Consider the following 22,766-nt stretch of genomic DNA (forward strand, 5'->3'; position numbering starts at 1 on the left):
GGGCTGCCGGTACCCTGTCATTTACATTGCTGGCTGCAGTTCGGTGATGGGAGGCCTGATTGCCCCGAACAGCAAACTGTTTTTACTTGTCTTACGCCACATCTTCTACTCTTAATGCCACAAAAATTTTGAGGGATCAGTGGAAGTAAAGGGAACCGACATTCCTTAGGAATCCTAGAACAGGATTCCTTAGCATCCTAATGCTTTGGTGGCGTTAAAGCAGCAGTCTAAATCATGGAAGGGTTTCTGAGCAAAACATTGACTGGGCTTACAGGGCTCAGGGCTGTCTACATCCATAGATACCTTTACCTGACCCAAACCTGGTCCCCTTTTCCCGAGGCTAGTAACCTCACACTATTATAAGCAGTTCATTGCTCTATATAATCTTATGCGGACCTTCCAGTACCATATAGCCACGAGGAGAAAGTCCAACGGAAGACTTTGGACATCACGCAGTTTTCTCTGTTAAGAGGCTGAGATCACATGATTGATGGCTCCCTTCCCCAAGATTACCCTAAAGGAAGTATAGAAAGCTGAGAGACACAGAGACAGAGACGGACAAGGAAAGAGGGTGCTATCGAAATTAAGGGTATGATACTTGTGCAGGGATATACTAACTGAGCAACGCAATACATTACAGAACGCAGACACACCCTGCACGTGTACAACTGTGGTATACGATGCACTTGGCGTGTTAGGTAACTCAAGAAAGACTTTCATTAACTGAAGCTGGAAAATGGTTATTTATATTGAAAGAGATAAAATTAGAGCCTTCTTCCTGCAAAAACAATCTATTCCAGATGGATTAAGAATTTAAATGTCAAAAACACGCTTAAATGTCAAAAAACTCTGGAAACAAAACATCAGCAAAGAACTCTTACTTTCGGGGATAGGAAAAGATTTCTTAAACAATGCGGACAAACGACTGACTATAAAACAGAACGCTGATAAGTTTGACTTTGTTAACAGTAAGAACTTTTACTTGTCAAAAAACAAACCAAAAAGCAAAAAAGACCACATGTGCATTGAGAGAAAGTATTTTGAGTATAGGCAAATGACAAACAGTTCCTGTTATAAATACATAAAGGACTATGACAGTATTTAAAAAGGCAGTAGAGGGGCACCTGGCTGGCTCAGTCAGTAGAGCACGTGACTCTTGATCTTGGGATTGTGAGATTCAGCCCCACGTTGGGGGTAGAGATTACTTAAAAATAAAGTCTTTAAAAGAGTAAACTAATCCAGTAGACAAATGGGTAAAAAACAGGAAATAAACATCTCACATATGGAGAAATACATATGATCAATAAACAAACATGTTCAAGTTCGTTAGTGACCAGGGAGATAGATGCAAGTCAAGACTTCACTGTATGCCCACTCAATTATCAAAATCGAGAAAGTCTTACCATATCAAGTGTTAGAGCCGATATGAGTCCACGTGAGTTCTTGAACATTGCTGCTGGGAGTCGAAACTGGTACCACTAGTGAGGAAAGCGCTGTCTTACAATTGGACATGCGTCCGACCTCTTAGCCAGCAGTTGCACTCACCCTTCATCGATTCCCACTCTCCAGAGGGAGCAACCCTCCTCAGTTTGCTCTGGAACTGTCCAGACCTTCCTTTATGTACAGAGAATATATTCAGAACTAGAGTTGCCTCGTTCATCTGGGTAGAGAAACCACAGTACACGTGGCCTCACTTCTTCCGAGCCAAACCAGGCTTCTTTTTCCCCACCTCCCCATGAAGCAGGCCTCCTCTGAGGACTAGCCCAAGACGGGATAAAATTCACCCATTCAAAGTGAACAAGTCAGTGTTTTTTAGTAGAACCATCACCACTCTCTCATTCCAGAACATTTTCATCACGCTCAAAGGAAGCCTCAGCCCCATTAGCAGTCACTCCCCAGCCCCCTGGTCCTTGGCCCTTGGCGACCACTAATCTATTTTCTGCAGGACTACTAATTGTGTCTACCACAAGAGGCTAAACAAAAATTCTCCCTTGAGAATTTGTCAGTACAGTTTGCCCCTGCAGCTCACGGTAAAATACAAAAAATCACTACACACAAATAAGAAAAGGCCCCAGGGGGTGCGATCTGGCAGAAACTGCACATAACCAAATTGGTCCCAAACCTTCAGTATTTGAATTCAAGATTAGCTTAATGGTAGAAAATGTATTAATCAAGAAAAAAAAAAGAAAATGTATTAATCCAAATTTACCATGTTAACATATTAATGGGAAAATCCTATTATCTATCTCAGTAGATGAAAAATATTCAATTGAAGTCAAAATCTATTCTTGGTAGTAAAAAACAAACTTTTAACAAACTAGGCATAGATGGGAGCATCCTTAACCTGATCTTTAAAAGTTATTTGTAAGGCACGTGAGTGGCTCAGTCGGTTAAGTGTCTGACTCTTGATTTCAGCTCAGGTCATGATTTCATGGTTCCCCTAGCCTGCTTGGGGTTCTCTCTGCCCCTCCCCTACTTGAGCTCTCTCCCTCTCTCTCTGCCTCTCAAAATAAATAAAATAGCCATTTAAAAAATCTTCCATTAAAAAAAGTTATTGGTAAAAAATCTACAAGAAATATACTTAGTGGTAAAAAGCTAAATGCGTTTCCTTTAAGATTTTGTATTGCAAGTCATATCCAGCAGAGTCAGGTAAAAATAAAAGTATAGAAGCTATAAAGATTGGAAAAGAAGAAACGAAATTGTCACCGTCTGCAGATATTCTATTGTCTTTGTAAAATATTTAAAAATCTATCAATAAATTATTAAAATTAATAAGTGGTATTAGTAAGGTTGCTGGCTACAGTCATTACACAGAAATCAATCACACTTCTATACACCAACAACACACAGAAAATATAATTTGCTCCGTGTCGGGCTCTGCGCTGACAGCGCGGAGCCTGCTTAGGATTCTCTCTCTCCTTCTCTCTACCCTTCTCCCACCTGCTCCCTATTTCCCCTCTCTCTCTAAATAAATAAACATTCAAAAAAGAAAATATAATTCTAAGAGATGCCATTCAGTGTGACATGTAAAATGCAAACTACCTAGGAGTAAACGTAACTGTATATTGTGTAGCCAGAATTACAAGATTCTACTGGAATCCATTAAAGAAGAGCTACAAAATGGAGAGCTGAGTCATATTCACGGTTTGGAAGGTTCCGTCGGCCTATAGATCCAATGCAGTTCCAAGACCCTAACAGGTAGAGCCATAGGGAAAGTGCAGACTAGCACTAGGTAGTACTGGGCATATCGGGGATGCATATTATCAGAATGAAAACTGAGACTCGTTAGACGTGAAAACTAACACTTTATCCAAACTACCGCAGTCAGAAGAACTTCAGAGAGGGTGACTCCTCCAGCAAAATTTAGTTAGAGTTTTGAGGGAGGCTCAGGGTGGAAAAGTACCCCCGACCGAGTCAGCTGACTCAGAGAAAAGCCGGCCTCACAGGCTTTCCTGGGCGGCTGGTTCCGGTTCAGGGGTGCTCAGTGCTCAGAATCTGGGTCTGCTCCTTGGAATTTATTGCTTCTTGGAATTTATTGCAGGTATCTGCTTCTCTCAATTCCGAGAACTGCCTTTAGGCACCGAAATTCAGTTCAAGGTTCAAGAGTGGAAAAGTATAGCTTCTCACAATAGTAACAAAATAAAATTGAACTCGGTCTCACACCCTACGAAAATTAATTGGAGTAGTTTAAGGACTTAAATGTGAAAGGCAAACGTGCAAAACTTTTGGAATGCAGGAGACTTCCTTTACGACATGGGGATAGAAAAGGATTTCTTAGAAGAAAGTGATACGTGAATTTGTCTACCTTCAAGCAAATACATCCTCTTGAAATTACATCCTAGCAAGAGTGAAAATCGAATCTTCTAGCTGGGAGAAGGCATTTTCACTTCAATCACATTCAAAACAATGGTATACAGGATACATCAAGAATTCCTACAGATGGGTAAACAACACTACAAATGAGAAAAATGGGCAAAATTCACTAACAGGAAGTTCATATGAGAGAAAGACGAATAATCCATAAAGACAGGGAAAGGGCTTCAGCCTCATCGGTTATCAGGGAAATGCAGGGTAAGAGCACAAGATGATCCAACCTCTCATCTACCCGGGTAGAAGACTCCTGATATTCCATGTGCTGAAGCATGTGGGATCATGGGAACATTATACTCCCACTAACGCTGGCAGGAAGTGTAAATCCGTGCAATCACTCTGGGAAGCTGGCATTGATGCAGCATGCACTTACCCTTTGACCCAGCAAGTCAATCACAGGCTGTATTCCGTAGAGACACTCTTGTCCGTGCGCACTATGAGACATGCTCTTCTAGAAGCTTTGTCGAGAAGAGAAAACAAACCCCAGAAACAGTATAAATGTCCTTCTACAGTTGATGGGCTAAGTGAGTCCAGCTCTTCTCAGGCAATAGGCCATTCGACAGGACGGGTGCAAATCTTAGTCACGTCTATAAGCATCGATGTGGCAGAATCTCAGAACATAAAGCAAGTAAACAGAGAAACCCCCTGAAGAGTACATACAGTTTGAAAGCAGGTGAGGCTGTGGGATTAGAAGACAGGACAGGGCTTGCCCTGGGGGCGAGGAGGGGCCAAGGGGGAGGGGAACACCAAATCTGTTCACTTGGCCCTCTGGTCCCCTGTTAGCCTCTAGCACAGCCTTTTGGTTTCATCAGCAGCCTCTGTAACCGAGCTCACCTTGGCCTGCGGGGTGGCCTGTGGCTGACGGCTGCCTAGATCTCACCTCAGTATCAAGTCAAATACCACTTCAGTCTTTCTTTTCGTGCGGGAAATTCCTAACTTGCAGCAGGTTTCCCTTCACTCGCTGGGGTCAGAAGCCTGGGAGGCCCCCTGGGAGCCTCCCTCTCTCCCGCATGTCATTTGACTTGGAATCAAATCCTGCCCGATTCTCCCCTCGCGACCTCTCCAGCATCTGACACTTTGCGCAACTCCGCTGCTCCCCACCCCGGTCCAAGTGAAGTCATCTCTCACCTGACTGGTCTCCCTGCTCCTGTTTTTGGCCCCCTATATTCTCAACATGGCAGCTGACATGACACTATAAACCGTCTATCGAATTATATCCCTTCTCTGCTCCAAACCTTCTGTTGGCTCCCCTATCACCCCAGGATCCTTCCAACGGCCCACAAGGACCTACTTTGCCCTTACTTGCTCTGGTTTCTTTGCTGTTTTCGAATGCAGAGGGGGTACTCTTGACTCAGCATGTGTACCCTCTTGCGCCTTGTGCCTGGAACACGTCTTGTTGGAGGTTCACCAATTTGCTGGAGTGATCTGGATCCTTCCACCAGCACAGGGCTCCACAAGAGCTGGGATTAGTGTCTGTTTTGTTACCTGCCCAGAACAGTGCCTGAGTCACAGTATGTGTTCAGTAAGTATCCACCGAATGAATGATTTCAAACTCAGAACAGCAAAGGGGAAAAGCAAATTAATAATTTGTACAACTATTACCAGCATTACATTTATAATAGTATCATATTATAATATATATTATAATAGTAAACAAGTAGAAACACCCTAAATGGTTACATGACTTATGTCATATCCATGGCAAGGAGTACTATGCGACACTTAAAATTGTATAGACGTATATTTACCGACACTATGTGAAAAAAACCAGGTTGTGACTGTGCACACGCATCCATTTCTCAAAGAGTGCAGATATCCATAAAAACAAATCCCATGTTCAAATTTGTTTGGGAAATACCGCACATCATACCGTCTGGTGGAGAGTCATGTTAGCCGTTCAAAAGGCCTTTGCAAGTCCTGGAGCAAAGAAACACTCTTACGGGCACCTGGCTGGCTCAGTCGGTGGAGTGCGTCACTCTTGATCTCGGGGTTTTGAGTTTGAGCCTCATGTTGGCTGCAGAGATTGCTTCAAAATAAAATCTTAAAAAAGCATACTTAAATATGTTTAATCTGGCACCTCTCAAACTTCGTTGGCCTTTGATTGAGCCCTCCTAGCTCATAACATTTATTAAAACAGAACTGTTGTTTCACAGGAAAGATTTTGGGAGGGGCGCCTGAGTGGCTCAGTTGGCTAAATGTCTCTGGCTCTTGGTTTCAGCTCAGGTCATGATCTCACTGTATACATGGGTTACAGTCCCGTGTCGGGCTCTGTGCTGACAGTACAGAGCCTGCTTCGGATTCTCTCTCTCTCTCTTTCTGCCCCTCCTCTGCTTGCTTTCTCTCAAAAATAAATAAATAAACTTAAATTGTGTGACATGATGGATATCCTTCTTTAAAAAAAAAAAAGGGCGGGGAGGGCTGGGTGGCTCAGTCAGTTAAGCATCCGACTTCGGCTCAGGTCATGATCTCACGGTCCATGAGTTCGAGCCCTGCATCGGGCTCTGTGCTGACAGCTCAGAGCCTGGAGCCTGCTTCAGACTCTGTGTCTCCCTCTCTCTCTCTGCCCCTCCCCTCTAGCAATCTGTCTCTCTGTCTCTCTCAAAAATAAATAATAAACGTTAAGAAAATAATAAAATAAAAGACTTTGGAAAACTGGTAATACAAGCATAGAAAAAAGTTTGAAAGGAGATGTGCCAAGATGTTAACAATATTTATTTCTGGGTCACTGGCATTACGGGTACTTTTTCTTCTTATTTTAGGAAATTTTTTGTAATAAAATATGTATTACTTTTATAATCAAAACGGCAATAAGGCTATTCCCATTTTTCAATCGCATGTTTTAAAGGAGAAAATAAAGGCAAAGGTAAACATGGAAGACAATTTAATTTTAACCAACAGGTACCTCCTTACTGTAAGCAAATAGCACACTCTGCACTCCCTCGGAATCCAGCAAGCCAAACACCACAGTTGTCCAACTGAATTTTCTAGTGCTTCATTGGACTGGTTCACCTACAAGAATACTGGGAAAAGAAGAGAAACTGATGAACGAGGTTTGAATTCCTGGTCTGCAGAGTTACTTTGTAATTACATTACCTTTTCCAAAATATGATTTTTAAAGTTTTTATTTATTTAGTTTGAGAGAGAGAGAGAGAGAGAGAGAGAGAGAGAGAGAGGAAAGGGTAGAGAGAGAAGGAGAGACAGAGAGAATCCCAAGTAGGCTTCACCCTGTCAGCGCAGAGCCCAATGTGGGGCTCAAACTTACAAACCTTGAGGTCATGACCTGAGCCCAAACCAAGAGTTGGAGGCTCAACCGACTAAGCTGCAGGACACCCCCCGGGATGTGATTTTAGACAAAGCCTTCTTTTGATATGAACCACACGATTTCATTCAGACAAAATGCTTTGATGAATTGTGTAGTTGAGGTTGGAGGTAGATGTACAAGTATGGTCACGTGGCTTTTCTTCTTTTGGATGTATGTATGCATGAATTTCCACTGGGAAATCATTTTCACTCAAAAAGTAGAAACAGAACAGAGGTTCCACCTCTGGTTCTTTTTTTTAAAAGATTGTGTTCTGAGGGAGTCTGGGGGCTCAGTCGGTTGAGTGTCCAACTCTTGATTTTGGCTTAGGTCATGATCCCAGGGTCATGGGATCGAGCCTCACATCAGGCTCTGGGCTGAGTGTGGAGCCTGCTTAAGACTCTCTTTCTTTGTCATGGGGTCCCAGGGTGGCTCAGTCAGTTAAGTGTCCAACTTCGGTTCTGGTCATGATCTCACGGTTTCTGAGTTTGAGCCCCATGTCGGGCTGTGGGCTGACAGCTCAGAGCCTAGAACCTGTTTGGGATTCTCTCTTTCTGATCCTTTGCTGCTCATGGCACGTACACACACTCTCTCTCTTTCAAAAAAAAAAAAATTAAAAAAAGGTTTTATTTGGGGCACCTGGGTGGCTCAGTTGGTTAAGCGTCTGACTGCGGCTCAGGTCATGATGTCACGGCTCGTGAGTTCGAGCCCCGCATGGGGCTCTGTGATGACAGCTCGGAGCCTGGAGCCTACTTCGGGTTCTGTGTCTCCGTCTCTCTGCCCTCCCCCACATGTGTTCTGTTTCTCTCTTTCTCAAAACTAAAAATAAAACATTTTAAAAAAAAAGATTATCTTTCTCCCTCTGCCCCTGTCCCCCTGTCCCCTGCTTGTTATGTCTCTCTTTAAAAACAAATAATGATAATAACACAATAAAGATTTTCTTTTTGAGTCATCTCTATTGCCAAGGTGGGGCTGGAATTCACCAACCCAAGACGAAGACTTGCATGCTCTAATGACTGAGCCGGCCAGGCACCCATCTTCTTTTGTTGTTAAAGTATCTTTTAAAAAACTTACTAATCAGGGGTGCCTGGGTGGCTCAGTCAGTTAAGCATCCGACTTTTGATTTCTGCTTCGGCCACGATCTTATGGTTCACGTGTTCAAGACCTGAACCGGGACTCTGTGATGTCACTGCGGAGCCTGCTTGAGATTCTCTCTCTTCCTGCCCTCTCCCCCTGCTCCAGTACTGTTGCTTTCTCTCTCTCTCAAAAATAAACATTTGAAAAAAAGCTTACTAATCACAGGTGCCTGGGTGGCTTCGTCGGTTGAGTGTCGGACTCTTGATTTCGGCTCCGGTCGTGATCTCACGGTTTTTGTGATTGAGCCCTGGGCATCGGGCTGTGTGCTGACAACACGGAGCCTGCTTGAGATCCTCTCTCTCCCTCTCTCTCTGCCCCTCCCCCACTCATGCTGGCTTGCTCTCTCCCTCTCTCCCTCTCAAAGAAATAAGCATAAAAAAGTTTAAGAACCTTACTAATCAAGCAATACAATTTGTTGTGGAAAAGCCCGGGAAGTGCAGTCAGATGAAAAGAAACGTGAAAATCAGTAGCAGCTGCAATAGGAAACTAATCACAGCCGCCCATTCGCCGGCACAAGGAGGTGAGCCACGTCTGATACTTTGGTGACATCCCTGGAAGCTTTTTTCCCCCTGTACATATAGTTTTTAATAACAAATTAGTTTCAATTGTATATCCTCTGTCATAATCTGCTTTTTCCACTATAATACTTCCTGAATATGATTCCACGAGATTATCCTTAAGTTGTTTCTTTAACCAGGTAATGGACATTTAGTAAGGTTTTAAACTTCTTTATGCTTATTCCCTTGAGACGGAGAGAGGGAGAGAGCAAGCCAGCATGAGCGGGGGAGGGGCAGAGAGAGAGGGAGAGAGAGGATCTCAAGCAGGCTCTGTGCTATCAGCACGCAGCCCGAGGCCCAGGGCTCAATCACAAAAACTTCCTTATACACGGTTCTCTGATTTCCTCAGGCAACAAAGCATCTAGTTTAAGCCTCTTTACAGCTTCAGCTAGTGGTGTATAGGTGAGTATAGAGGATAAAGAGGCAGAGAGAAACTCTTTCCAATCCTTATGGTGAAATATAGTTTTAAAAAATCAGTATTGTTGAGATTCTACTATTCCTGGGGCTTCATGTGCCCTTTATGATCATAGACTCAAATCTTCCTTTATTTCTGTAACATGAAAACAAATTATACCTTTTTAAAAATTTTTTTTTCAACATTTATTTATTTTTGGGACAGAGAGAGACAGAGCATGATCGGGGGAGGGGCAGAGAGAGAGGGAGACACAGAATCGGAAACAGGCTCCAGGCTCTGAGCCATCAGCCCAGAGCCTGACGCGGGGCTCGAACTCACGGGCCGCAAGATCGTGACCTGGCTGAAGTCGGACGCTTAACCGACTGCGCCACCCAGGTGCCCCGAAAACAAATTATACCTTGAGTGTCTTTTCCTGTTGTATTATTTTGCTTGTCTTCTACGAAGAAATTATGTGTCCCCTGCATATATCGTTTTTTTCCTTTAATCTTACTTTCTCTAAAGTATTTTATTTTTTATTAAAATTTTTTTAATCTTTATTTTTGAGAGAGACAGTGCAATCTTTATTTATTTTTGAGAGAGAGAGAGAGAGCGTGAGTGGGGGAGGAACAGAGAGAGGGAGACACAGAATCCAAAGCAGGCTCCAGGCTCTCAGCTGTCAGCACAGAGCCCAAATGCGGGGCTCGAACTCACGAACCATGAGATCATGACTTGAGCTGAAGCCAGACACTTAATGGAATGAGCCACTAAGGTGCCCTGTGACAGAGAGAGAGAGAGAGAGAGAGAGAGAGAGAGAAGAGAATCTTAAGCGGGCTCCACACTCAGCACACAGCCTGACATGGGGCTCAAACTCACAAACCGCGAGTTCATGATCTGAGCCTAAGTCGGATGCTTGAGCCGCCCAGGCACCCCTAAATAAGGTTTTTTAAATCAACTAAGTCTCTTTAATGGTGCTGGCTTTGTTTATCCTGTTTTCCCTCTCTCCTTTTATATTTTTTCATCAATGTCGTGTTTTGTTTTGCTAGATCTTGCTTTCCCTCTTGTCCTCACTGTCCTCACTGGTGTCTTTCACTAGCCATTTGCTTGTTCCCAGCAAGGGCTTACTGTGTTTTCTCCTCAGGGTGAGCCATCTACTTCAAGAGATAGACAATCAGATACACCCTGAGTTGAGTCCTGGCTTCCTTTACTTGGGAAATGCAGCCTTTCTCTGTGCTTGGGAAGAAGGAGCAGACCTGGTGAACACATGGCCGGCGTCTTCTGCAGCCTGTGTTACCGGCCACCCGAAATCGATTTCATTTTCCCTTCCATACGTGCCATGCCCCCACCCTGTGGTGCGCACGGAAATACGCCACTCGGGTTCCCCCCCGAGAACGGCCTTGTTTCTCCAGCTGCTGAGACAGTTGTCAACACACAGCCTCTATAAAGTATCGGCCACATCAGGCTAATGTGAGATGACTCTGTTGGGGTCACCTGAGGCTTCGTTGGGCTTGCGAGGCAGTTCGACCTCTCCCTTCCGCCCCCTACCCTCCACAGGTGTTGATCCCTGATAATGTCCTGCACGCCGAATTCCTGTCTCACTGCTTCCAGAACACCTGATTTGTGGTACCATGTTCCCCCAAGACCAAAATCTCATTCATCAGTGTGTCCAGCTCGAAGTACAGAGTACCTGGGTGAAGCTTGGTTCTCTCAATTCTGGGTGCAGCTCTTTCTTCTTGGTTTAAGCGACTTATTAAGTTAAACACGTTATCTGCTCCTGATCCGCACAACCCAAATACAATGAGGGAGCAGGAAGAGTCTAATCACCATGAACATCCCCATTGGCAAAGGAATAATGGGCGCCACACAGAGTTCTGGCTCAGCAGTAGCGCCGGAACCCTGCTGGGCAGACGCCGATGAGGCCCGGTCTGCTTTCCAGGAGAAGCTCCAGGGCCCACTGTCCACCTGCTGGGAGGCTCTCCCTACTAGTCATTGTGGCTGCATCTGAAGCAAGTGCCCGGGAGCCACCCTGGGAAACTCCGAAGCCTGTGTCCTTCTCATGCAAGGTCAGAAGCCCAAATACAATTTTAAGGCTCAAACAACAGACAGCTCATTTAGTTCTGGCTTATGGTTTCTTTGGCAATAAGCGCCTCTCGAAAACCTAGCTGACTTCTGTTTGGCTCCAGTTCTGTGTCCGTAACCATATCCAAGGTTGTTGTTTCCTAGATAGGGTTCTTGATTGTGTGATCTTTTCAGATTATCAGGAGCTTTAGGCGGGGATGCCACACCCTTAACCTGATCTCTGCCCTCAGTCACTTTATTAGTTTATGCACTTTGAACAGTCCTTTAGCAGGCAAAGCCTTTTTAATCCCATCTCATGTTTTCATAGGTTCCCCGCCTTGGACTCTGTCTCCCACCATAGCATTGACCCACCAGACAATAAAATTTAGGTTTTCCTAGCTATGTTTATTTTGTGAACTATTTCACGAATCTCTCTGACTTCATATGATTTACATAGATAAATTTTGTGGCCGAGTTTCAGGCAATTGAACACATAGGTAATTAGATGTTTTCCATGTATAATTCCTAAACCAAAGGGAAAGACATTTGGAGTTAATGAAGTTAGAAAAAAAAAAAGATCAGCTATAAACACTGGTTATTCAATGTCACCTATAAGTCATTGGTAATGGATGGAGTGGGTTGGATGAAACAAGAATTACCTTCCTTAAAACTTTCCCTTAATTAGGGGCGCCTGGGGTGGCTCAGTCGGCTGGGTGTCCGACTTCAGCTTAGGTCATGATCTCACGGCTGGTGAATTTGAGCCTAGGCTGTCAGCTCAGAGCCTGGAGCCTGCTTCAGATTCTGTGTCTCCTTCTCTCTCTGCCCCTCCCCTGCTCATGCTCTGTCTCTCTCTCGCGCTCTCTCGAAAATAAATAAACATTAAAAAAAAATTTAAAAAACCCTTTCCCTTAATTATAGTTGTACAGGCTGGTGGGGAACTTGATTGTTCCTGCCTCTCCCTCAAGCTCCCCTTCCCTCTCTTCATCCCAGAGCAGCTTACGTGAGGCAACAGAGGATCCCCATCATGGTTGCGGTGATCAGAAAAGCAAAAATGGCTCCTGAAGGTATGGAGTTCTTGATGTGATCCTGCAAGTAATTCCTGAAGTTGCTCAGCCAGGACCTGTGGTTTTCTGCAGAAAAAGCATAGACATTCACTGATGAGAGATCAAGTAAGGGATAACGCTGGGATTTGAACCCTGGTTCAAGTTCACATAGCTGTCCCAGATATCATGCTCTTATGGTTGCCCAGAGCCCATATACTTAATGATTTTAGTGTGGTGCCTCTCAGATATCCAAGGAATATACATTAAAAAAAAGGTATCCCATGGGGCGCCTGGGTGGCTCAGTCGACGAAGTGTTCCACTTTGGCTCAGGTCATGATCAAACTGGTTCGTGAGTTCGAGCCCCGCATCAGGCTCTTTGCTGCCAGCTCGGAACCTGGAGCCTGCTTCAGATTCTGTGTGTCCCTCTCTTTCTGCTCTTCCCCCACTCTCTCTCTCTCTCAAAAATAAGTAAAAATTAAAAAAAAAATTAAAAAGTACCCTCAGAGGAACATCATCTTCGCCTCCTTGTACATGAGGGCACTTCGTGAAAAGATCTGAGCAGTATATGTGTTCATGTCTGAAGCTGGCCTTTGGAAGCAAGTCTTCCCTAGCCCCTCCCCGCCAAGCAACTTGAATGATCCCTTTGTCCTCAAGTAGCCTCTGACATATTTCATAGAAGGTTGGCATCTCTGGCTTTGGCTGCCCAACTGTGAACTCCTAATCCGTGTCATTCTGATGAGGGAACATAAGGCAAGCTGGCCATGAACAGCACCCCCCACAACCAGGTGGGATATGTGTGATATTCCTCTGGTGCTCCTGGCTGCCCAAGAACGAAGGAAAGGGAAAAACAAATGGTTAACTGATAGAGATCATAGTCCTGCAGGCCCTAAGTCTCCATCACCCCTCCATAGTGATGGGGGAAACAAAGGCAGAAGGAAATGGCAGACAGAACCAAGTTTCCTTGTAACCTGCAGCCCGTTGGCAAATAACTTGAGGCTGGCCGGTAAAACTTTTCTCCAGAACTCCCTACTGTGTTAAGGCTGATGCTTTGCTGGAGGGAAAAACAACCTTCCCTTGGCAATAGCTAGGCCTCCACTACCCTGGGAGTCTTCTTTAGTGTGTGAAACTCTCACTGGAGACTTCCCCTGGACTTTACCTCACCCAACCCCATAGTATATAACTAGTCTCTCCTCATGGTCCCGGGGCAGCTCTTCCTGTCATGGGTTCTGTCCCCGTGCTTCAATAAAATCACCGTTTTGCACCAAAGACGTCTTCAAGAATTCTTTCTTGGCCGTCGGTTCAGGACCCCACGAACCCCACTGTCACCCCCCCAAACCTCATCAATTCAGCAAAGGGTTTGGGGAACAATAGGTGGGTTAGTGCTTATTGATCTAAACTGAACTAAACCACAATAGTTTGCTTTCCTGTGCACATTATTTTTCAATACAAGATCAGCTTTTCCTAACCTGAGACATGAATCTGACGTCTTCCGGAGGTGATGGGAAGATTCATCCTCACGGCAAGCACACCCCTTGACCGTGGTTTCCATCCTGCTGCGTCTTGTGTTTCAGAGGCAGATAAAGGTGATGCGGGGGAAGCTACAGTCTCTAACAAGAGGCAGTTCACGGAACACAGCAGAAATCCTACATTCACCAGCTTCTGGGGTTCCATGACTCTCCTGAGGGCCCCTCTGCTGTACTCCTAGCTCATTTGGCCAGCAGGAGACGCCTTTTTCCTTGGCTCTTTCCAAGGCAGAAAGAGTCGTCTGAAAGGTTAGAAAATGGTGGTTTAGTTTGTATTACAAAAAGCTTCTCATCTGTCACGAACATAAGAATGTCCCGACTCACACTGTCGAATCCTGAACACGGTCAGTGTCCACGGCACAATGCGTCCGTCCTCCCTCCAAGAAAAACAAAACAACACAAAACGAAACTTTGCTCTGTCAGGTCAGGTACGCGGCGCTCCCTCCTGGTCTAGATCTCCCTTCAAGCTTCCCAGCTCCGTGAGTGCAAATGGTCTCAGCTGTTCGGGCGCAAACGTGTGGTTCGTCTTTGACTCTTCTTTTACACTTCCCCGTGCCCACTATCAGAAGAGCCTGGTCAGCTTTACCTACCAAGTCTTCCCCTACTCCTGCCACTCTCACCACCTCCACTCCCACCCACGGTCATCTCTGTCTCCTTGCTTCCATCCACGCCTCCCCTCTGCTTCCTCACTTCTCCTTACTGGAGAAGCTAGGAGAGCTGAATCCTGCCTTCCCCAGCCATCCTTGCAGCTAGCAATGGTTAGGTGACACGGTTCTGGACAATGAAGCATAACAGAAATGGGTCAGGTGGCTTCTGGGAAGACTTTTTGCTGTCTCGAGAAAAGAGACGGTGTCACCATTTTCCCTTTGGAAATTTTGAGTCACTTAAGCCTGCACCTGTATCTGTTCACCTCTAGGCTGCTTCGTATGAGAAAAATAATCCCTATTTGAGCCATTCTAATTTGGGCTTTCTATTACTTAAGTCATTTATAACTAATACATTCATCTGTTGTTTGATAAGGCGTAGAGAGACCCACGTTTGGGGCACCTGGATGGTTCAGTCGGTTAAGCGTCCAATTTCGGCTCAGGTCAAGATCTTACGGCTTGTGAGTTCGAGCCCCACATCGGGCTCTGCGCTGACAACTCAGAGCTTGGAGCCTGCTTTGGATTCTGTGTCTCCCTCTCTCTCTGACCCTCCCTCGTCTGTGCTCTGTCGCTCTATGTCTCTCAAAAAATAAATAAACATTAAAAAGAAGAGAGAGACAGACCCACGTCAGGTGGGAAGACACTTACCTGAAAATTGACTTAGTGCCAAGAAGTCAGTAAATTAGGTTCAGTGTTCAGAGTGCAGAAGAAGCTGGTCAGAGTTTTCTCTTAAGGTCTCTCTCTGAAGTTCCGAATGGAATTCTACTATCCTTTATGATATCATCTGTGCATTGGACCCTCCCCTAGTCTCTCTCTATTTGACAGCTAAACACAGAGGCGTCTTCTTCTATGTACAAACATCTGTGTTGATACTAACACCCATCCTTACATAGCTGTTTCCTTTTAGTCTTGAAGAATTCTAAGATATTTTGCCTGCCACATGGTATCTACTATACCTTACAATAGTATATATATATATATATATATATGCATGAGACCTTAATAAATGATAAAAGATGGTTTAACATGATGATTGCCTATTCATTTGGATGCACTGAAGGGAAAGCCCTCCACAAAAATAAATAATTTCTGGATAGATCAAGGACTAAACAAAAGTAAAACCATATTCATATTAGAATAAAATATGGGTGGGTGTTTGTATAATCTTGGTGTGGAAAAAAACTACTCTAAGCATGTCATAAAACCCAAAGCCATGGGGCGCCTGGGTGGCTCAGTCGGTTGAGTATCTGACTCTTTTTTTTTAGCGTTTATTTTTGAGACAGAGGGAGAACCAGAGTGTGAGTGGGGAAGAGAGAGAGGGAGACACAGAATCCGAAGTGGGCTCCAGGCCCTGAGCTGTCGGCACAGAGTCCCACACGGAGCTCGAACTCACAAACCACACGCTCATGACCTGAGCCGAAGTCGGATGCTTAACCGACTGAGCCATCCAGGTGCCCCAAGTATCCGACTCTTGATTTCAGCTCAGGTGGTGATCCTATGGTCATAGGATCGAGCCCTATGTCAGGCTCCATGCCGAGTATGGAGCCTGCTTAAGATTCACTCTCTCTCGGGCTGCCTGGTGGCTCAGTCGGTTGCGTGTTTGATCTCATGTTTTATGGATTTGAGCCCTGCAATGGGCACCGTGAGCAGAGCCTGCTTGTGATTCTGTCTCTCCCCCTCACTCTCTGCCCCTCCCCTACTTGTGTGCATGCTCTCTCTCAAAATAAATAAATAAATTGAAAAAAAATGTCTCTCTCCCCCTCTGCCCCTCTCCCCCTGCTCGCATGTGCTCTCTCTCTCTCTCTCAAATAAAAAAACAAAACCAAAAAACCACCCCCCAAACTAGAATTGGAAATACTGATGATAAATTTATTGCATAAAAGTGTAAAGCTTTCATTGAGCAAAATATTAAAAAGAAAGGTAAATGATTAATGACAAATTAGGTAATACATTTCATAAAATATATGGTAGATAATAGGTTAAGATCCTTAATATACAAAGAACTCTTACAAGTTAAATTTTTTTTGAGAGAGAGGCAGAGTACAAGTGGGGGGAGGGACAGAGAGAGAGGGAGACAAAGAATCGGAAGCAGGCTCCAGGCTGTGATCTGTCAGCACAGAGCCCGATGTGGGACTTTAAGTCACAAACCGCGAGATCATGACCTGAGCCGAAGTCAGACGCTCAACTGACTGAGCCACCCAGGCGCCCCTCTTACAAGTTAATTTTTAAGAAAAGATGCTCACCTCCATAGATGAACCAGCATAAATGAGGAACTAGTCAGAGTTCTACCAGAAAAGCAATGGATAGATTGTGGTATATACTATATAACAGGATAGGATACAGCAATTAAAACAAGCGACTGGGAAATACACACAATAAGGGTGGTTTTTCCAGTTTGGATAGTGCTCCCCTATCTCTTGGTTCACAAGGCAATTCGATCTACTCCTGGGTCATTACCCAAGAGAATTATCGTAGGGTATCTCCATGCTCAACCTGGGTAATGACAGATTGCTTTCCAGAAAAAGTATATCACGAAGAGCATAAGAGAGTTCCACCTGCTACACATCCATTTGTCAATTGTACAAATATTTTCTCCCACTCTGTGAATGAACAGAAGATCTGAATCTAAGTGTATTCAAATTTATCAAACTTTTCTTTCCTGGTCAGTGGCCTTGGGGTGCTGTTCCAGAAACATGACCCTGCTAGAAATTTTGTTTGCTGTTCACAGAGCTTTAGTTAATCTGAAACTGATTTTTTTGAGTATAGTGTGAGGAAGGGGTCAAATTTCATTTTTCAAAAAAAAAAATAGCTTTCACTTGTTTTTATTTTTTATTTATTTATTTTTAGTAATCGCTATACCCAACGTGGGGCTTAAACTCATGACCTTGAGATCGAGAGTCACATGCTCTCCTGACTGAGCCAGCCAGAGATCCCAAATTTCAGTGTTTCATATAGATTTCTGACTGACCCAGTACCACTGCTCTGCTGAGCTATTTTGTCGTAAGTCAATGCCCATCTATAATGTGTCTCTACTTCGGGATTCTAATATGTTCCACCACTATATTGATCTGTCCTTGGGCTGACATCAAATTGTCTTAATTACTGTGGCGTTAAGATAATTGTCGTTGTGGCACCTGGCTTGCTCACTGGCTGGAGCATGCAGTTCTTTATTTAAAAAAAAATTTTTTTTTAACATTTATTTATTTTTGACAGAGAGAGAGAGAGAGAGAGAGAGAGAGAGAGACAGAGCATGAGCGGGGGAGGGGCAGAGAGAGAGGGAGACACAGAATCTGAAGCAGGCTCCAGGCTCCGAGCTGTCAGCACAGAGCCCGACGCGGAGCTCGAACTCACAGACTGTGAGATCATGACCTGAGCCAAAGTCGGACACTCAACCGACTGAGCCACCCAGGCACCCCTGAATTTAAAAATCTTAAAAAAACAAAATAAATGTTGCTATTTGGTACCACGAATATTTTGGCCACTCTTGGACTTTTATATTTCCACATGCTTGATTCCACAATGAGAAAATGTTGGAATTTAGATTGAGATTGTGTTGAATCTATAGATGCCTCTGTGAAGAATTGACGTCTTTGTAACACTGAGTCTTCTAATCCCAATTACTTAGGTCTTTTAAGATATCTCTTAATAAAATTTTTTAATAGTCCCAGTCTTCGTTCACACTCTGGATGGAAATCACACCCACAAGTTTCTAGGAGTGCTATGTCAATCATCAGCCTTTGATTAGACAGTCACAGAAGAAGGTTAGAAATAGTTCAAGTCAGTTTATAAACAATAAAGTTAAGTCTAAATCTGTATCTTGTCATCATAAAGCTGGTTTTCTATATAGCCTGTTTACTAAACGTTTCTCTAACGTTAAAAGATGGACTTGTTTTTTACATTTTTTTTAAGTTTTTATTTTTTATTTATTTTTTTAATTTTTTTAATGTTTATTTATTTTTGAGACAGAGAGAGAGCATGAATGGGGGAGGGTCAGAGAGAGAAGGAGACACAGAATCTGAAGCAGGCTCCAGGCTCTGAGCTGTCAGCACAGAGCCCGATGCGGGGCTCGAACTCACGGAACGTGAGATCATGACCTGAGCCAAAGTCGGATGTTTAACCAACTGAGCCACCCAGGCGCCCCTTTATTTTTTATTTTTGAGAGAGCGTGTGCATGTGCACACACACACACACACACACACACACACACACACGAGTAGGGGAGGAGCAGAGAGAGAGAGGGACAGAAGATCCGAAGCAGGCTCTGGGCTGAAAGCAGAGAGCCCGATGCAGGCCTCGAACTCATGAACAAACCTTGAGATCATGACCTGAGCGGAAGGCAGATGCTTAGCTGACTGAGCCACCCAAGCGCCCCAAAGATAGACTTGCTGTAATATGCATCTTCCAAAGATTGTCGACTTATAACCTTGAGATTATGTTTGACAAAATGTTTGTGACAGAAAGTTGTATTTGTTCACTTAAAGTGACAAGCTACATTTGTCCTAGGAGTGAATTGGCGTCCCGATATTCTGATAATTAACTTGCTATGATCTCTGTGATTTTTCAAATCACTCAAACAGCATTATCAAATAGTGTGGATTTTCTGGTGCTCCCGAGGGTGTCTGTTTTGCTGATCGACCTCATTGCCCCTACGATTTAACATCGGCCCCAGGCTATGGTTTGTTCTTTCTTTCTGCTTGGCACTAAGAGACTGATCTGAAGATTCGCATTTGTTTGATGATGATGTTGATGATGATTTCATCCCAAAGAAATTTGTTCGTATTGTTTTATTTGACCACATCCAATCTGATCTTTCCTTCAGGAACTTTCCATTTTTCTTGTGGTAAGAACACTTAACCGTAGCTTACCCTGTTAAATTGTTTTAATGTCTATTTATTTATTTTTGAGAGAGAAAGATAGAGAGGGCTAGTAGCAGAGGGGCAGAGAGAGAGAGAATCCCAAGCAGGCTCTGCCCTGTCAGCACAGAGCCCAGCGTGGGGCTCGATCCCACAAACCGTGAGATCATGACCTGAGCTGAAATCGAGAGTGGGATGCTTAACTGACTGAGCCACCCAGGTGCCCCTCCCCTGTTAAATTTTGAAGTGCACAGTCCAGTATTGCTACCCGTAGGCACGATATCGTCCAGGGGAGCTCTAGAACTTACTTGTCTTGTATGACTGAAACTCTATAGCCATTGAATAGCAACTCCCATTTCTCTTTTGTCTCTATATAAAGTCTTCTTCTGGATCAAGGCTCCATTTCTCATTTTTAAAATTTTAGTTTACCTCTCATAAATGATATCACTTTCTACTCTGAGTTCAACTTAATCTGGTTTTCTAACTCACTAATTAGGTTTTCTAAAGTGTCCTTCCTGTTCTTCGGTGCCTCCGTCTGTTTTTTAATATCTTGTTCACATTTTTATTTGCAGTGTAAGAACACAACTCTCAGAGGCGCTTGTTTGTATGTGTCACGGTTTTATTTAAGTGGTTATTGAGGAAACAGGAAGACCAGAGGGCTCCAGGAGCTGTTGAGGAACAGAGACGCATTTGGTCAATAGGAAAAGACTGTCAAAACAGGGTCATTAAGTTAGACATGAGAGTGGTTAACCTTTTACAGCAAATAAAGCCATATCACCTTTAGGGTTAACTTTTCTACCAGGCTATAAAGAAAAACAACTTATTGATTTCTGTAGATTGACCTCTAACCCTACAGTCTTAAAGAATTGGAACCACTTGTGCCTTCGGCTGTTGCAGTTTGTGATTATGCTGAGACAGCTATGCTACATTCCCCAAAAGGTCAGGTCGGGGTCAAGCAGGACTCTTAGACAATGCTCTAGCTTAGACAAAAAGCATCAGTTTTCTTGCTTTTTCTGAGATTGTAATACATTTTTCTCTAATACTCCTGTTTTTAAATGCTCTGGATTGTAAACTTTGGAGGCTTCCTCTGACTGCTCTGTGGCTTATCCTCGCCTCTAGCGCCCTCTGCCGTGTGGGAAATGTTTGCGTGGTCGCAGGGAAGGGGGTAAGCAGGTGGAAGGAAGGAGTAGTAAGGAGCCCTTCATGGCCTTATCTATGAGGCATAGGCCAAGGTGGGGCTTCCTGTGGTGCGGTGGGGTGATCGAGCGTTTTGTCTCTGCTTTCCCCAGCTCGGTGTCATCCGGCTCCTTGAAATTTCAACTATGTAAGTGGGATTCTAGTTTTCCGTCATGGTATACAATTTTCCGTTACATTTTTGTTGTGCTTCCGCAGAAAATGAGCTGAGGGAGGGAGTCCAATGAGTGTATGATTAGAATATAACGTTGTATCTGCTATCCCAGATGGGCACATATTTTCCTTGTTTCTTTGTGGGTATATTAAAATATGCCCTTTAGAAACATGTTATGATTATTACCTTTCTTGGTCACCACAAATTTCAAGGGAACACTGTCATTGTACTTCAAAGTTCCCTCTGTGATCCTAATGTATTATCTTTTTCTTGTTGTTGATTAGAATTAAGACCAAATAGCTTTATTTGTACATCCTTCTGAGATGAAATTGAACTCTTGAAAGCCATTCGCCCCTTTAAACTTCCGATCACATCTTTGGATGATCTTGTCAGAAAACCGCACGTATGCATTCATACGTAATGTTGTCTATGATGTCATGGAATCTGGGGGTTCCTGAATCCCACCTGTGAGTCCCAGTTTAAAAACACTAGTTTTCGAGGTAAGAGTGTGCCACTAGCAAAGCCCCAAGATGACCAACTAGGAGAATTCCATCTATAAGTATTTCAGACATTCATGTAGTGGTTCTTACATAATCTACATTTTGCGGGTTGTCAGAATGGCTTGCCTTTTGGCTTCAAGGCTGTGGTGACACGGATTTGCTCCATGGTTGACCGGGATCATAAACAAGTGAGAGTTTTATTTTAAATGTATGAAGCCCAATCCGAAATGCTCACATCATGACTATCTTCTGCAAACTTTAAACACACTGTTCTTTGACAAAGGAGGAAGAGGAGGGTTTGTGAGAGATCTGACCTGGCGGGAGGAGAGCGCTTTCCAGATGAGTTTCCTCATTTCCTCCTGGCATCGGAAGGAAAAAGCAATCTGGGAGCAGTTGCAGCAAATGGAGGAGAGTTAAATTGAATGCAATCGTCCCAGGAAATGCGGGATGCACGACAATTAATTTGGGAGGCTTCGGGGCGGTGTCCCCTAGAGCTGTGTGGTTTAAACACATAGAAAAGTCTCGGCCCACAGGCAGGGCAGGGCAGGGAATGACCCGGAGGCCAGGCTGGGAGGCAGAAGGCAATTTGGAGAGGGTGTGGGCCTGGAGGCAGGGCCTGGAGGTGTACCCTCAGTATACCTGCTGGGCCTCACAGCCCAGAACCTCCAGCCTCAGGGCGATCTGGTGTGCCCAGCTCTGGGGGTGAATTCTAAGGTAGCGAGTCAGTAGTGGGGGGTCTAGAGAGTTCACCACGGGTGTGAAGGAGTCTTGATTTCCCTGAAAAACCTGAAAGAAGAAAGATGGCATTTGTTAGTTGTCTGACGGGAAAAACACTACCTGCTAACCCCCCTTCCGCTTCTTCTCTTCTTCTCGCCTGCGCCATCGAGTCCTCTGGCCTCCTACTGTGTCAGCCGGAATCCCTCCCTCATCCCCAGAGTGGCCCGCACCTCTGGCAATGCCCAGCACAACACACACGCTCCATGCAGCTCTTTGCGCTCAATTGAGTAGCCCTTCTTCTGGCAGTCCCGGATTGAACCCCGGGAGGCGAATGGATGACTGCATCCCACGCATCTGGGCCTGGGAAAGTGGGTCGGACTTCTAGAATTAAGAGAACCTGGCATGCCTGCTGTGGAGGCCTTTGCTCCAGCTATGCCTTATATATGGAATGTTCTCACCCACTCGCCAAAACCTCAGTGAAACGGAACGTTCTGTCTGAGGTGACACACAGCGTCTGCGTGTTGAACCCTGTGGGGGCGGGAGTCAGGCTGCTGCCAGGTGAGGGCACAGGAAACGCCCGATACAGGTAGCCACTGCCGGAGCCCTGAGTCTCAGCTGGTTGACTTCGTCCAGAGCGCTCAGTGTCCCCGTGTGTCTGGCTACGGGCTTACCCACCGTTTTCCTCGGTTTTCACCACCAAATGCCAGCCAGCCCCACGAGAGTCAGAGACCCTGCTCACTCGTGTATCTTCCACACACAGGACATGTAGCATAACGTACACATGTGGCAGATATCCTACAAACATCTGTTAGAGCTGGTGTGTTTGA

General features: G+C 44.6%; 2 protein-coding genes across 11 annotated transcripts in view; both read right to left on the reverse strand.

Annotated features, from left to right (window-relative positions):
* Window positions 1–6,734: 6,734 nt before the first annotated feature.
* Window positions 6,735–21,673, reverse strand: SMIM9 (small integral membrane protein 9). 2 transcript variants are annotated; one of them, XM_047847698.1, is made up of 4 exons: window positions 21,537–21,673; window positions 13,821–14,119; window positions 12,312–12,441; window positions 6,735–6,890 (listed from the first exon to the last, which is right to left on the reverse strand). In XM_047847698.1, exons 2-4 carry the CDS (start codon window positions 14,023–14,025, stop codon window positions 6,863–6,865), a joined length of 363 nt encoding a protein of 120 aa, XP_047703654.1. In that variant the 5' UTR covers window positions 14,026–14,119; window positions 21,537–21,673; the 3' UTR covers window positions 6,735–6,862. The 2 variants fall into 2 exon arrangements, with proteins under 2 accessions (XP_047703654.1, XP_047703652.1); XM_047847696.1 differs by lacking the exons at window positions 6,735–6,890; window positions 21,537–21,673 and adding exons at window positions 11,750–11,836; window positions 15,170–15,358.
* F8 (coagulation factor VIII) overlaps window positions 19,973–22,766 on the reverse strand; it is a 133,142-nt gene continuing 130,348 nt past the window's right edge. For 8 of the 9 annotated variants that reach the window (XM_047847687.1, XM_047847691.1, XM_047847690.1 and 5 more), the window contains one exon: window positions 19,973–22,008. In XM_047847687.1, the coding sequence (XP_047703643.1) occupies window positions 21,853–22,008 (156 nt within the window). In that variant the 3' untranslated portion in view covers window positions 19,973–21,852. The remainder of the gene's footprint in view (window positions 22,009–22,766) is intronic. The other variant, XM_047847685.1, reaches the window with a different exon arrangement.

The sequence above is a fragment of the Prionailurus viverrinus genome, unplaced genomic scaffold, assembly GCF_022837055.1.
Source record: "Prionailurus viverrinus isolate Anna unplaced genomic scaffold, UM_Priviv_1.0 scaffold_49, whole genome shotgun sequence".
Classification (NCBI taxonomy): Eukaryota; Metazoa; Chordata; class Mammalia; order Carnivora; family Felidae; genus Prionailurus; species Prionailurus viverrinus.

Bases quoted from the DNA above. Each gene is read 5' to 3' on its own strand.
- SMIM9 (XM_047847696.1), bottom strand. From the start codon at position 14,025: ATGGAACCCCAGAAGCTGGTGAATGTAGGATTTCTGCTGTGTTCCGTG. The intron at 12,442-13,820 runs GTTAGGAAAAGC...CTTTTTCTGCAG, and splicing joins ACGTCAGATTCATGTCTCAG to AAAACCACAGGTCCTGGCTG. The intron at 11,837-12,311 runs GTAAGCTGCTCT...CCTTTGGTTTAG, and splicing joins GGGATCCTCTGTTGCCTCAC to GAATTATACATGGAAAACAT.